Here is a 13,680-nt window from a genome sequence, read left to right on the forward strand (position 1 = left end):
GAATTGGCTTGAATAACGCATGGCTACATGTAGCCAAACCACAGGCACACACCAAAGCAGCTTATCACCCCACGTTGTGGTCCAATGAGCAGAGGGACTTTCAACAAAAGTAAAGAACCTTTAAAAAAAAAAGGTCGCAGGGAGAGCCCTAGTGGTCCATGAAGACATCTCCAATCTGGGAACAGAACCTAGAGGAAAGCTAATCCCTGCCTACTTCACCATGAGAGACTAGCAAAGAATATCAAGCGCATGAACATGGCTCAACTTATTGAGATTGTCCCAAAAACACTCTTCACCATCGGATAAACATCTCGAGCTCGTCTATGTTGCTTCCTTGGATATGGCATTGAGCATAAAGAGTATAGGTGTTGGGATCCTGTCTCTAATTGACTTCGCATTTCTTGTCATGTTACTTTTTAGGGACATAAGATATTCTCGTCTCTCAATCCTTTTGCATCCTCTCCAACTGTTCGCTTCTTCGCCAATCCTTCTGTCGATTTATTTCCTGAAGATGACACAGTTGAATCTTCCTCTTTGCAATTGTCCTCTCCTAATCTTGATGTAAGTATCTCCGGTTATCCCACTTTGGCAGTTCTTGACATGTCTGTGCCATCCGCGGATTCTCCACCCTTGCACGATCCTTCTTCTCCCATTCATCGTTCCACCCGTGTAAGTCAATTTTTTGTTCGGCTTCGTGATTTTCACTGTTATTCTACCATTGTTTCTTTTCATGAGCCTCACACATTTGGAGAATCTCGTTCTAATCCTCCTTGACAACAAGCAATGGCAGATGAGTTGCTAGCATTAGAAAAATCTCACACTTGGGATTTGGTTGATTTGTCTCTTGAAAAGTGGGCTATAGGTCGTAAATGAGTGTACAAGATCAAAACAAAGGAAGATGGTATTGTGGAACGCTACAAAGCTAGACTAATAGCAAAAGGCTTCACTTAGGATTATTACATTGACTATAATGAGAAGTTTGCTCCGGTTGCATATCTTACTTCTGTTTGCAGCCTCCTTGTTGTCATTGCTAGCGATGACCTCTGTTTAAGATGAATGTCAAAAATGCATTCCTCAATTATCTCACCGTAGAAATTTATATGGAGCCTCCTTCTGGATACACTTAAACTCCTAATAAAGTGTGTCGATTATGCCGAATATTATATGAATTGAAGTAAGCTCCTCGTGCATAGTATTCCATGTTTAGTTCTACCATGGAAGGCCTTAGGTTTACATCTAGTCCCTATGACAGTGCTCTCTTTGTTCAACGAACATCTCGCGGGTATATTCTGCCACTCTTATATGTGGATGACTGGTTATTACTAGTGTTGATCATAATGGTATTACAAAAAGTACAACAATATTTGAGTAAATAGTTTGAAATGAAAGATCTCAGACAACTTAGTTATTTTCTAGGCTTGGAGGTTGCTTTAGATTCCTCCGGCTATTGTCTTTCTCAAGCGAAATATGCCATTGATCTTCTTTCTCGGGCCGGACTTGTTGATAATGAGATTGTTACAATTCCCACCGAGACTAATGCCAAATTTGATGACAAAGATGTGACTCCTCTTCTAAATCCTACACTTTATTCACAGTTGGTTGGTAGTCTTGTATACCGGTCTTGATATCGCTTATGCTCTTCATATTGTAAGTCAATTCATGACCGCACCGCGAACGGCTCACTTTTTTGCTGTTCTTCGAATACTTCGTTGTCATATTTCATGGTCTTCACTTTTCTGCTAATTCAACCTTAGAGTTGACGGTTTATTCTGATGTTAACTGAGCTAGTGACCCTCTTAATCGTTGCTATACTATAGGCTACTTCTTCTTCTTAGCGGAGCAAGAAACGGACTACTATTGCTCGATCTAGTAAGGAAGTAGAACATCATGTTGTTGCTAATATTAAAAGACATGGGAGTCCATCATAATGGTGGAACGTTCATTTGTTGTGATAACCGGACTGCTATCTAAATAGCACATAATGATATTTTTCATAAGTGTACCAAACATATTGAAATAGATTGTCATTTCATACGTTCTCACGTGCTTCGTGGTACTATTCTTCTTGTTCCCACTTGATCATACGGCTGATGTTTTCACTCAGGCCCATCCACCTGGATGTTTTCAAAATCTTTTCTCCAAACTTGAGTTGACCTCTTTTATGTCACCTTGAGTTTTTTTTTTTGGAAGAAAAACATCACCTTGAGTTTGAGGGGATGTTAGATATACTATTATCTTTCTTGATTAATTCTAATTGATTGTATTTGATATCGTAATATTTTGTTACTTTAGATAGTTATCTAGAACATTTTATAAATAGGCTCATGTATCATCAATATTATACATAGAGAAATATACAAAAATTCCCCAATTCTCTTTTCCGCTTTTTTCTTAAGTTGGCTAATTATATCTTGAGTCACATGTGGAATGTGATGAGGCTAATAATCATTAATGTTGTCAACTATGCTTTGTCAAGGTCAGGTTCTTCCAATCAACCACCACCATCCCAAGTTAATCCAGTGGAAATAAGGTACCTTCCAAAGTTCCTTTGCTTTTAATAATGTCAATAATATTGGTCAGATTAGTCAACTCCCAGTAATTGTAATGCAGAGAAGCCTGACTCCTCTAATCAAAGCCAAAACAATGAAGATAGTCCAATTAATGTTGGACAAAATAACCAAACCGGTAGGCACTTGGTCAAACTGGACGCGGATCAGCCCAAGGAAGGATGGCCAACGCTTGTCTTCAGACTTCTCGAAGGGCGCCTCCTCATTTCGAAATGTTTAATTGCCTTATAAGATTGAGATGTTGATCGGCGAAGAGGGGCCTCCCTAGGTCGGGGCGACCTCGCCGGCCCTTCGCTCGGCCAGATCCGCCCACGGCCCGGTCTCTTGCCGGCCACCCCTCATGGTGAAGAAGATGAGAACGTGCGCAAAATCGGAAAATTGAAATTTGAGAGAGGTGACTTTGGGAAGTGGAAAAATAGGCTTTTAGTACGTTGTGGAATGCTTAGTAAAGGCCTCAAGCGAGGTCTCGGGACTAGCTTTCAGAACCGATTCAACTACATGCCAACATGACCACTGGGCTTCGCATTCCAACGGCATTCCAAATGTTGAACTTTGACTCTTCCTGGGACTCGGAAAGCCAGGACCAAAACGGTTCAGCATTTTGGGAAGGGCGGCCCCTTCCCAAAGCTGAACCAAACTTGGCCCTTGTCCGTACATGTCAAAGTCAAGATGGTAGTTTTCTGCGATCTCACCTTGAATGCTTGTTACCTGTCCCATCATACACAACTGGGTCGACCGAGAGCCATTGACTCCTGAGAGTTTCATGGAAAACACTTCGAAGTTTCTCTCCTTGGTCATCTAAGATTATGCTCAATATCTTCATCCCTTCAGGCAGAAGATAAGGAATACTTGGTGTCGGAGAGAGAGAGAGAGATGCAGCCCGAACTGTATGAGGCTGCAATGTCGGGAGACTTCGATTCACTGATGAAATTGTTGGATAACGATCACTCCGAATGCATGTTGAACCAGAAGACGCCGATGGACAACAATGTCCTCCACATCGCGGCGCGGCACAAGCAGGCGAGTTTCGTTGAGCAGCTCATCTATCAGCACCCCTCAGGAGGCTCTCTCCTCTGGCAAGAGGACTACAAAGGTCACACTCCGCTGCATACTGCTGCAAGAGTCGGGTGCGTCGACATAGTTCGAGTCGTAATTGACTACTTGAGAAGTTCACCGCACGGCGACATCGAAGGAGGTAGGCTGGTCGATCTTCTTCGGAAGGCGAACGACGACAAGGAAACCGCGCTGCACCAAGCGGTGAGGAACGGCCATTCCTTGGCGGTGAAGTTGCTGGTTGAAGCCGATCCAACACTGTGCGATGTCTCCAACTGCGATGATGAGTCCCCGCTCTATCTCGCTGCTGCGCAGGGGTTTTTTGATATTGCCGAACTCATATTAGATGCTTCTCCACCGCCGTCGCCGTCGCCGTCGTCATCGTCCTCTACCAAAGGCCCCAAAGGCATGACAGCGTTGCACGCGGCCATCTACTACACTCCGCAAGGTATGCGCGCCTGTCTCTCCCGCAATTTACAATTCAGTTGCGTGCAGTCTTTCTCGCTCTATGTTTTCCTTCTTGCGAGGAAGCCTATGTTTGGTAGAAAAATCTATCAGGCTTGGCGGTTCAGCCGAATTACTTTAGTATATGTATTATGTTCACTCAATAATTTATCCCCGTCGAATGTTCCACTAATCTTGCCGAGCATATCAAATGAGAGCCAAAAGCCTGGATAGTTGCCACAAACAGGAAATTGTCCGCACTTGATGCTGTGAGAAATCGAACAAGTGCAGTACGCCTAATCCATGCAGAAGTCTATTCCTTGATCCATATGCTAATACCATAAGTTTCCTGCGTGGGGTGGAGGCGTCTAGGCGGTTAGCTAACTTGGAACAATTGTAACAGTTACATAATAAGGCAGTGTTTGGAACCGTGAGAGTCTTTATGAGTTGTGTTAGAAAAGTGTCGAATCGGAAATTTGGAATGCAGTGAAGTAGTTAATGTATCTTAGTTGGGCCATACTCTTGGCAGGAACTATACAGTCTGATTTTTTGCATGCATTGGATCACTTGCGTATAAGGGTGATGTGGCATTTGATAAAAGAATCCTTGGAAGTTTGAAGAGCTTAAGCAAGAGGAGAGAAAAAAGTGGAGAAGAAACTAGAGCAGCAGGCCATGGCCAAAGAGCTTGGTATCTCACCATAGTTGTAGCTAACTTAGCCATGGGACGTAAGTTCCTCATACCATGGGATCAGTTCGATCACCTCTAGCTTTTCTAATGCAAATCGGGCTGGCTGGTTCTGTACTTTTCTTTAGCCTGATCAGATAACTTGTTGTGAAGGCATTGATGTAGCAAAAACAAAGGATTGCTTAACCATGCAAAAGCACTTGGGAGTCATTTAAACTCTCCTGTGAACTCTACCACTTCAACACAGTATCCGTGTAAGTCCTCGTCTCATATTAGAATTGAATAAGAGAGTCTTCAAAGAAGCGAAGTACCATTGATAGGGTTAACGATTTGTGTTCACATGTCACAATCGAATTTTGTTATCGTGTCAAGTCACGTCGATGAAAACACTACTTTTGTTAAAAGCTACGTATGTTAAACTCGGGCCACTATCGGGTTTACCGTGTAATTGTGTATTGCTAGCACGGGTCTATCTGGGAAATGTTGATAAGCATGAAGTATGCCTCGGCCGCAAATTGGGTAGTTTTATTAGCATTAGATATATTAGCAATGCCATGTGCAAGTAAATTAACGTTGCCTATCTTTCCCCCCAAAAGGAAAGGTCTAAGAATAGATTTATTTTTTTAAGTGTTAGGCCATTGGGAAACTCGGTACTTTTTTTGCATTCAAGTCCTTTACATATCTTGATCCGCATTTGGTCTTCTAAGGTTTTTTTGTGCGATCAGATCTTCTAATTTTCTTGATTTGTGCAATCAAGTGCAGGTTTACCAATAATAACTAATACTAACATATTATGATCTTTTTCCCCATTTGTTTTCTACTCATTCGATAGCAAATTAACATCACGTGTCATTTCTATCACATGAGCAATGCCACGTCGTTAACTGATTTGGCGATTTAGTTAGAGTGGTTGACCGAAGGATGTGATTGCACAAATCCAAAGAGTTAAAGCACTTGATTGCAGTGAAACTTAAAAGACCAAATTGCACAAGTTAAAAAAGTTACAGAACTTAGTTGAGCAAAGTAAAATTAGAGGATCAAACTGCACAAACATTGAAACTTGAAAGGCCTAAATCTGTACTTAGCCCGAAGGCAAAAAAATTATCAAGCTGCATTTTGAAATGAAAGTTATTCTACAGGCACAGGAAAGCTGTCTTGATAGATTTTGATGGTTCTCTTGGTTATGATCTGTGTGAAGGACATGATTGCTTAAGAACGATCGTGAACAAGAGACCGCACATGATCAGTGAAGGAGATGACATTGGGTGGACTCCTCTTCATTATGCTGCTCACTTCGGCAAAGTTGAAGCAGTTCAAATACTATTGCGGCATGAGGTCTCCGCTGCATACCTGTTAGCCAAAGACGGCGCATCCGCTCTTCATATTGCAGCGCTCCTTGGCCATATCGATGTACTGGACGAGCTAATTAAATTCTGTCCCGACGCTTGTGATTCGATAAATGGCAGAGGACAAACTGCTCTTCACTCTGCAGTATTAGGCGGACAGATAAAGGTCGTCAAGCACATGTTGGAGACACCGAAACTGGAGGATCTTATAAATGTACGAGACAAAGATGGAAACACTGCTCTCCATTTGGCTGCTCTTTGCCGAGACTACGACATGATGAACATCCTAGCACGTGATGAGAGGGTCGACATCACAGCCACGAATAAGGAACGTTTGACAGCCCTAGGCATTTTCGATGGTCATGAAAAGGTACGTTTTCTTGCATGGTGATGCAACTTGCATTTATTTCACATCATATGCATTCTATGTCGGATCCACTCAAAATAGGAGCGAGAAATATTTCACATCATATGCATTCTATTTGCAATCGATTTGCACGTTGTAGTCTTAGGCGAAACCTCGGCCTTTGGCATAAGGCGAGGGTCAGTCATGAAGCATGCGCAAACAATAACCAGAATGAGCTCACTTTTCTTCCTTGAGTTTATCCTTAGATGCAGTGCCGAGTAGGTTTTTCTTTCCCATCAACCTCATACTTCGTTGAGCCAATGTGCGGAGTTGACCTTAACGCTAAACTGATCTTACACTGAAGTAACTTTCAATTTCTACAACTTAAACAGTTTCATCTCAAGTATGGAAGGCATAGCAGGGTCTTGACATGTTGAAAAACTAGTGAGGAACATCTATATGTCCACTTTCAACGATCATTTTGTATGTGGTTGATCAAATGTTGCCTTCACCTATGTAACAAATGCCATAATTGATCGATTGATTTATTCTGTGCATTTAGGTTGGATTTAAAGCTGCAAAAGTTCAGTACTTGTTGGAAGCATGGTTTTGTGTCAACGATATGCAAGACCGGGTTATTAAACATGTGAAGAGACTTGAGAAGCAATATGGTGAGGAAAGATCAAGCATTTCCATGACCACAGGGAATATGGTCTACCGAGAGAAATTCGAAAAATCAAAAGGATGTGTGCATGACAACTATCTGCTCATCGCAATGTTTATTGCCACGGTCACCTTTGCGGCAGCATTCACAATGCCTGGTGGCTACAATGACAACGGGCCCGACCAAGGGACAGCAACTTTCGCGAGACAAGCGGCTTTCAAAGCCTTTGTGGTGTTTAACACAACAGCATTCTGTTTCTCGGTCCTTGCAATCTACCTCCAGTTCGATTTGTCTCTAACTGGCAAATTTGAGCCCGTGGGAATGCGATATGTGCATGTTGCTGGAGTCAGTATTTACATTGCTGTTCTAGGTATGGTACTAGCCTTTGCTTCGGGCATGTACATCGTGTTGGCCAAAACCATTGGGTTGGCGATCATGGGTTATGCTCTGGCAGGGTCACTGGTAATGATTTGCTTGATCGGTCGATTCATGAACCCAGAGGTCAGATTTGGTTTCCGAACTTGTCCACCTGCAAGATCCATCGGGAACTTGTTGGCTGGTTATGGGAGGATTAGGACTATTGATAGGGAATCTAGTCTTCGATCTTCATATACGTGCAAGTTGTGATGGGTAAGGAATGAAAACAGATAATATAACACCTATTGATTCCATTCTTGATCATGTATGTCCAAATGGAATTTATCATATATCGTTGACCCAGTTAATTTAGCAAATGGTGCATTCATGAATAACTAGCACATCATACAACTGGGCTCACATGCTAGATGGGAAGTCGTGATTTTCCAATCATGGCACAAAAGTTTTTTTCCCCGCAAAAAGAACTGCAATTTAAATGTTTCAGGCTTGAAATTTTTTTTTAGATTGGCAAGCAAAAGTAATGGATCAGCAAACCCGAGTTAGCTATGCCACAGAAACATTTCATGGTGCATGTAACAGAATAAGCTCAATGATCTACTTGACCCATCGACATAGAAAGGAAGAATACATCCCTAGAAACAAGACAGTGCAGTTGACCAGCACCTATTTTCGATGTATAAGCAGCAGCAATTCAATTTTCAATACAAGCTCAGATTCGCTTATCATGGCAAAAGCTTCTCTGTTATAGCAGTGGCAATTAGACTGAATCGACATTTTGCTGCCACTCTTAAAGCATGATTCCCGACAGATTTGGATCTAGTCAATCTTCATCAGATTCTGCAAATGATGAAAGAAAAACAAGTCAGAGAGAGAGAGAGAGAGAAAAATTCCCGCTCTAAGAAAGCAATATCCCTCCATCTGCAGGTAGTCCAGTTGACCCTTCTGATTAAACAGATTCCTTGTCTAAACATCTTAATGCAAAAAGGTTCTAACACGGATCCAATCATACCGTTTATCACTTCCATGTTCTCTTCTTTGAAGACACCGAGAGGAGAACCACGAACAGATAGAAGCATCTCCCCAGGCTTAGGCAACCTTAAGGTTTTAGGTGTCATCCCTATGGAGAGCCTTTGGCTACTCAGCTGCAGAGGACAAGCAACGTGGTGAAAGAGATTTACATACCATATGAAGCAGAACAATTCCAACTACAAAGTAACAGAGGGCACTAATTATTTGAAGACCGAGTTAGTGCTGAAAAAAGAACTCATGTAATTCTGTACATTTAATTATTTTAAACGTCACTATTTAACTGAATAATTTCACCAAAAAAACCATTTAAAAGCATATGAAAAGGTACACCTTACAAGTCTTGGCTGAACATAAAAACTTGGTGCATCTTTTACTGATAGGTTTTACATGGGCAATAATGTCACCACAGTTATATAAAATCCCTGCAAAGCTCTGATACATAATACACATCCTGCAACAGCCTCAAAAGTTCCAGTAAGGTCCACAGTTTCTATCATACCTCCTAAGAAACATAGTTTATATGCTTTACTTCTAGAATGATGCAGAGTGCCAACCTCAATTTTACATCAAGGCTTTTTTGGCAGAAAAATTTACGTTCAAATTGAAAAATAAATTTAAGGTTACAATTCGAACTGGAAAAGGCTCACTGGCCTTGGATATAAATGATAATATCTACATAGCTGCAATGTGACATAGATTATACATGAAACTTGAAACACATGAAATCTTCTGTCAAAATTGGTCGAGGAGATGAATTTTTTATGAGACATGACAAGGTGGGTTGTTCATGACATTTGAAAGTTTTTTTTTGGTCAAAACATAACGCTTGGAAGTTAGGCAGGCAATTATTTGTGTTCTAAATAATTTATGACTTATACTTTTTAACTCCTTGCTATTTTGTTCAATACAAGCTTATGTGACAATCACAACAACTTCATCTTAAATGAAGAAAGATCTTGGATTTTGTTTTCTCAACCATCTCCATGCTGAAACGATAGATATGTCTAAGTTACCGAGATGATGACTTCGGAGCCTTACATTTGTTATTTGTCAAAATTGTTCAAATAGCCAAAATTCGAGAAGAGAAAGGAGAGGGGTGGGGATGGGGTGGGGAGAAAGTTGGTACTGAATAGTTATTCAGAAACTAACCCCAGGAGTTCTAAGAGTATCCGGCAGCCCAAGCATCTGACAGTCTGATGGCTCATCCAAAACCTATAACAATTTTTTAAGCATAACAAGAAATTCATCAGTGAAGTTAGCAGCAAAGTCAGGTTAGGTACAAGATTCTTTAGACGCCCTACTGTCATTCAATGAACTGATATTAGTAAAAGGGTAAAATTCGAAATTTTCATCATTAACGAGATGAGATTACTATACCAGGAACAGTCTCTAACTAAAACAAGAACAAAGAAGGAATAATCATTGCAGACTGGTTTGAGTATCTTTTGGTTGTCCATAAAAAAAGGAGAAGACAGCAGCTATAAGAGGTGAAAGATTCTTAAGGGTGCCACTCTTTAAGCCAACATCTAATAGGGCCAAAAGCTAGAGGATGAAAGCTTTGAAAGAACATACAAAGTCCCTTACTTGCAAATTTTCCGAACTAAGAAGGCCTGCTTTCCCTGCAATAATCAAGTAGATCCACTGAGTATAGGAGTCGGATTTTAAATATCTTTCCTATGTTGTGTATGCTTCAAGAACAAACAAACCACCTTTGGTGGAAAACTCAAAGCCACCAAAGAATGGAACTGCATCAGAGTTTCCAGGATGAGCTATGGACATTCGGTGGAGAAGTGAAGCATGTAGAGTTTTTCCATCAGTATTGTCCAGACATAATTTTCCATCTTTATTTCCCCAATGGACTTTGAACTGCCCATCTTCTCTGTCTAGATCAAATGATAGATGTGGAAGATTTTCTGTGAAAAACTGGAGCACGGGACTTCCCATCTGTTCCTCAGTCATACACGAGCGCAGTAGGCATAACTCAGTCAGCAAATGCTCAATCTGTACATCACGAATAGCTCTGATTGCTGCAACTCTTTTTTCCACTGTGGACATTCATTAGATAGGTGACAAAAACATAAGGAAAGACCCAAGAATACAATTACACAACCTTAAATATTTGAAGACAACCCATCTCAACTTCTCATGGAAAAACCACTTAGCCAAGAAAAAACTGCCAGGATAGGTGCTTAAACAGTTTGGCTTTGCCTAAACTGATATAAGCTACTACCTACTGCTGTTCCAAGTTTCCCCTAAATATTAGTGAAAAACTCAGTTGTATTTTACCGCTGAATGTAAACATATACGATTGATCGATGTACTTTGGATTAAAAATCCTTACGCCCACACTTAACATATATCTAGTCTTACTATTGGCAACTTAACTAAGCACATATTGAAGTCGTCAAAAGCTCAAGAACTTACAAGCCAAATAGTTCCAAAATCAAAGAAGCATAATGGCCATTCAAATTGAAGGCCTAGAAAAGCTGCAAGTAGATTAACTGCATACAACAGCGAAAATGATCATAACAAATAGATGCGATGCAGCTGAAGATATGAACTATGCACCTTCCGGGTCCGTCGAAGCATCGTCTTGGGCTTTCTCTAATGGCCTTTCCTCATCTCCACCGGGTGGTGGAGCAGGTTGTTTAGCAGCTCTCTTTGCTCTCTTTCTTGGCATTTAGAGATTTTAGTATGCGTCACACACACGCGCGTACGGGCAAATTGGACTAGCCGCCAGCAAAATGGACTTGTATGCAGCTGTTCAATAGAGTGCTATAGGAACATCACCACTGAATGGTGCCACAGCCTGAAGAAACATAGCCATTTAACAATGTGAGTTGACACTAACAAAAGCGCTCTCAAAATCGTCTAATACACCCACTTTCGTCACACTATAGAAGTCAAGCAGTAATTTGATGCGCCATTAGGGACACAATATCGAATGCTGGAGAATGGCAGGCAAGAACTGTGGAAATGTATCCATCGTTCAAGCCCATGATCTTTGTGATCAGGGACAGAATTTGTCAAACCCGCGATTTCTATACAAAATCCTCTCTCTCTCTCTGTTTGTTAATTTCAGAATCAGCTTTCAAAAGGGAATTTCTCCGATCTCACGGTCAATGTCTAGAGAAACTTCGAGCCACGGAACGATTTGGAAAAGATAAATATATGCAGTGGCTCGATCCTGCAGCTACTACTTACACAGCCGAACATCCAGATTGCAAATTAAATCAAATATCAGTCCCATCATGTATCTCAATCGCGAAATCACTCACCAAAAGGCAAAACAACAGGAGAAAAGAACATCCCAACCAATACCAGAAAAAGGGTATCGATCAGTAACAGCCATCTCAATGAACAAACTATGGCGACTAAAATGGTCGAATCCCAGAAACAAAAAAAACACCAACAATGCAAAACTAAATCACCCAATCACCAGAAACGAAAAAACCCCAGCCGCCGCGCGTCATTATCAGTTGGGTCGCTGAAGAAACGAGAGAATTCGCTAGTTTTCCCCGAGAGAAATTGCGAACGAGAGACGAACCTCGAAAGAAACTTCGTTTGACGGCGAAGGGTCCACGATGGAAGAACCTTGGGCTGAGAAGCGTTGCCTCCACAGCCGTGAACTCACTCTCTCTCTCTCTCTGAAACGCAGTTCCCTCCTCGGAGAAGATAGGAAGGAGGAGAAGCAGAGCGCTCGCGAATTTCCGACCACCGTAGGCGGCGATGTTTGGTCGGGAAATTCGGGGAAGAGAGAGCGAGCGAGAAGGAGACCAGAAGTTGCTGTGCAGTTTTCCCTTGAAAAGGGTAAAATCGCCATTCCACGTGAGTAATTTTGAATTTTTTTTGGCTCTATTCACTTTCCCTCCTTTTTCTTTTCCTTCTACGTATAAAGTGGCTGCGAACCAACAAAACCGAGAGCGAGAGAGACGAGGGACGATTTAAATCGAGCAAAGTTTCAAGTAAGGATATGAAGTTGCGGCATTTTCTCAAAAGAAATATAAAGTGGATTTTGTTTTAAATAAGTGCATGAAGTGACCAATTTAATATCAAATAGGGGCACGATTTCACCAGCCAGCTAAATGTTCACCGGCCGGCTTATTCCAGTAGCAAAATGGGGCGATTTTACGTGAAAAATTTTATGATTTGAAGCCCAAATGGAAGATAATGTTTGCTCCTTGTGGTGTGACTACTGGAGGGTGCTGAGGAGAATTTTTGGCACCCATTTTCCTGGCTGTCTAATTTTGATCCTCAATAAAATTCGAAATTCGAGCTAGATGTTGGCGACTCTTATCTAAGGTTAAGGGTCTTGTCGGGGTCGAATGATCATTGAATATGAACTAAAGAGCCTTAAATTGAAGCTACTTTAGTGATATTAGGAGGAAAATTGCCCGAAAAAAAAAACTTCTAAGAACCCTAGCATCAATTTGGGGCTTCTTCAAATTGGGTTAAAGCAGAAAATTTCGAATAGTATGGCTTTTGATGTTGTCCGCTTGAATAAGCCGGCTGGTGAAGATTTGGTCGCTCTGTGAGTTCGGGTTCTTATTTGAAACTAATTTGACCATTCCAAGCTCTTGTACGAGACAGAATCCACTCTGAACTCCCTTTTAAGAAAATGGCCTTATTTTAAGCTTTTATTTGAAATTTCCCTCAATGTCAAGATCAATAAAAGTTTGTTAACATCAACACGAGCACAAATGCACAGGGCAAAACAATTAGTCGGTAAGAACAAATGCATATATCTTCATGAATTTCACAACCAACTAGCGAGGGGGAAGGATTTGATGGCGAGATGGGGCCGACGGGGCCAAGGTGGTGAACTCAAGGAAGCTATAGAGAAAGGAGAGAGGCAGTGGCGCGGGGTGGGGAGAGAGAGAGAGAGACGCGATGCCTGAGGTTGGAGGATGGCGACGTGGGCAAGGGATACCCTTCGATTATACAGGTTTCATCATTGTAATTTTTATTTTTATTTTTTAGGAATTAACTTTTGTCGTAACAAGAAAAGCTAGTGAATATTAAGTGAAATTTATGTACGTATAAGATAAGCTATCATTTTCAAATTATTTTACTAACGTTAGCTTACATGCATAAATTCATGTATTCTAGTATATTATATACGTAGCTATGATAGATTTCTCTTTTTAACTTAGTTTCAAATTGAATGG

The 13,680-nt window shown here is 41.2% G+C and overlaps 2 protein-coding genes across 5 annotated transcripts; one reads left to right on the forward strand and one right to left on the reverse strand.

The window, feature by feature from the left end:
• The first annotated feature begins 3,380 nt into the window (after positions 1–3,380).
• Positions 3,381–7,839, forward strand: LOC115676799 (ankyrin repeat-containing protein At5g02620-like). Its single transcript, XM_030599805.2, has 3 exons — positions 3,381–4,068; positions 5,948–6,465; positions 7,004–7,839. The coding sequence occupies exons 1-3, from the start codon at positions 3,441–3,443 to the stop codon at positions 7,730–7,732; spliced, it is 1,875 nt and encodes a 624-aa protein (XP_030455665.2). The 5' UTR covers positions 3,381–3,440; the 3' UTR covers positions 7,733–7,839.
• Positions 7,840–7,961: 122 nt separating this feature from the next.
• Positions 7,962–12,244, reverse strand: LOC115676800 (uncharacterized). Of its 4 annotated transcripts, none has more exons than XM_030599806.2 (7): positions 12,060–12,244; positions 11,081–11,321; positions 10,219–10,557; positions 10,085–10,131; positions 9,662–9,724; positions 8,493–8,625; positions 7,962–8,320 (listed from the first exon to the last, which is right to left on the reverse strand). In XM_030599806.2, the coding sequence occupies exons 2-7, from the start codon at positions 11,190–11,192 to the stop codon at positions 8,304–8,306; spliced, it is 711 nt and encodes a 236-aa protein (XP_030455666.2). In that variant the 5' UTR covers positions 11,193–11,321; positions 12,060–12,244; the 3' UTR covers positions 7,962–8,303. The 4 variants fall into 4 exon arrangements, with proteins under 4 accessions (XP_030455666.2, XP_030455668.2, XP_030455669.2 ...); XM_030599808.2 differs by having other exon boundaries at positions 10,222–10,557; positions 12,060–12,243; XM_030599809.2 differs by having other exon boundaries at positions 10,097–10,131; positions 12,060–12,243.
• Between the last annotated feature and the right edge of the window lie 1,436 nt (positions 12,245–13,680).

This window comes from Syzygium oleosum, unplaced genomic scaffold (genome assembly GCF_021117445.2).
Source record: "Syzygium oleosum isolate NSW1041296 unplaced genomic scaffold, Sole_v2.1 Sole_v2.35, whole genome shotgun sequence".
In the NCBI taxonomy this organism is placed as follows: domain Eukaryota; kingdom Viridiplantae; phylum Streptophyta; class Magnoliopsida; order Myrtales; family Myrtaceae; genus Syzygium; species Syzygium oleosum.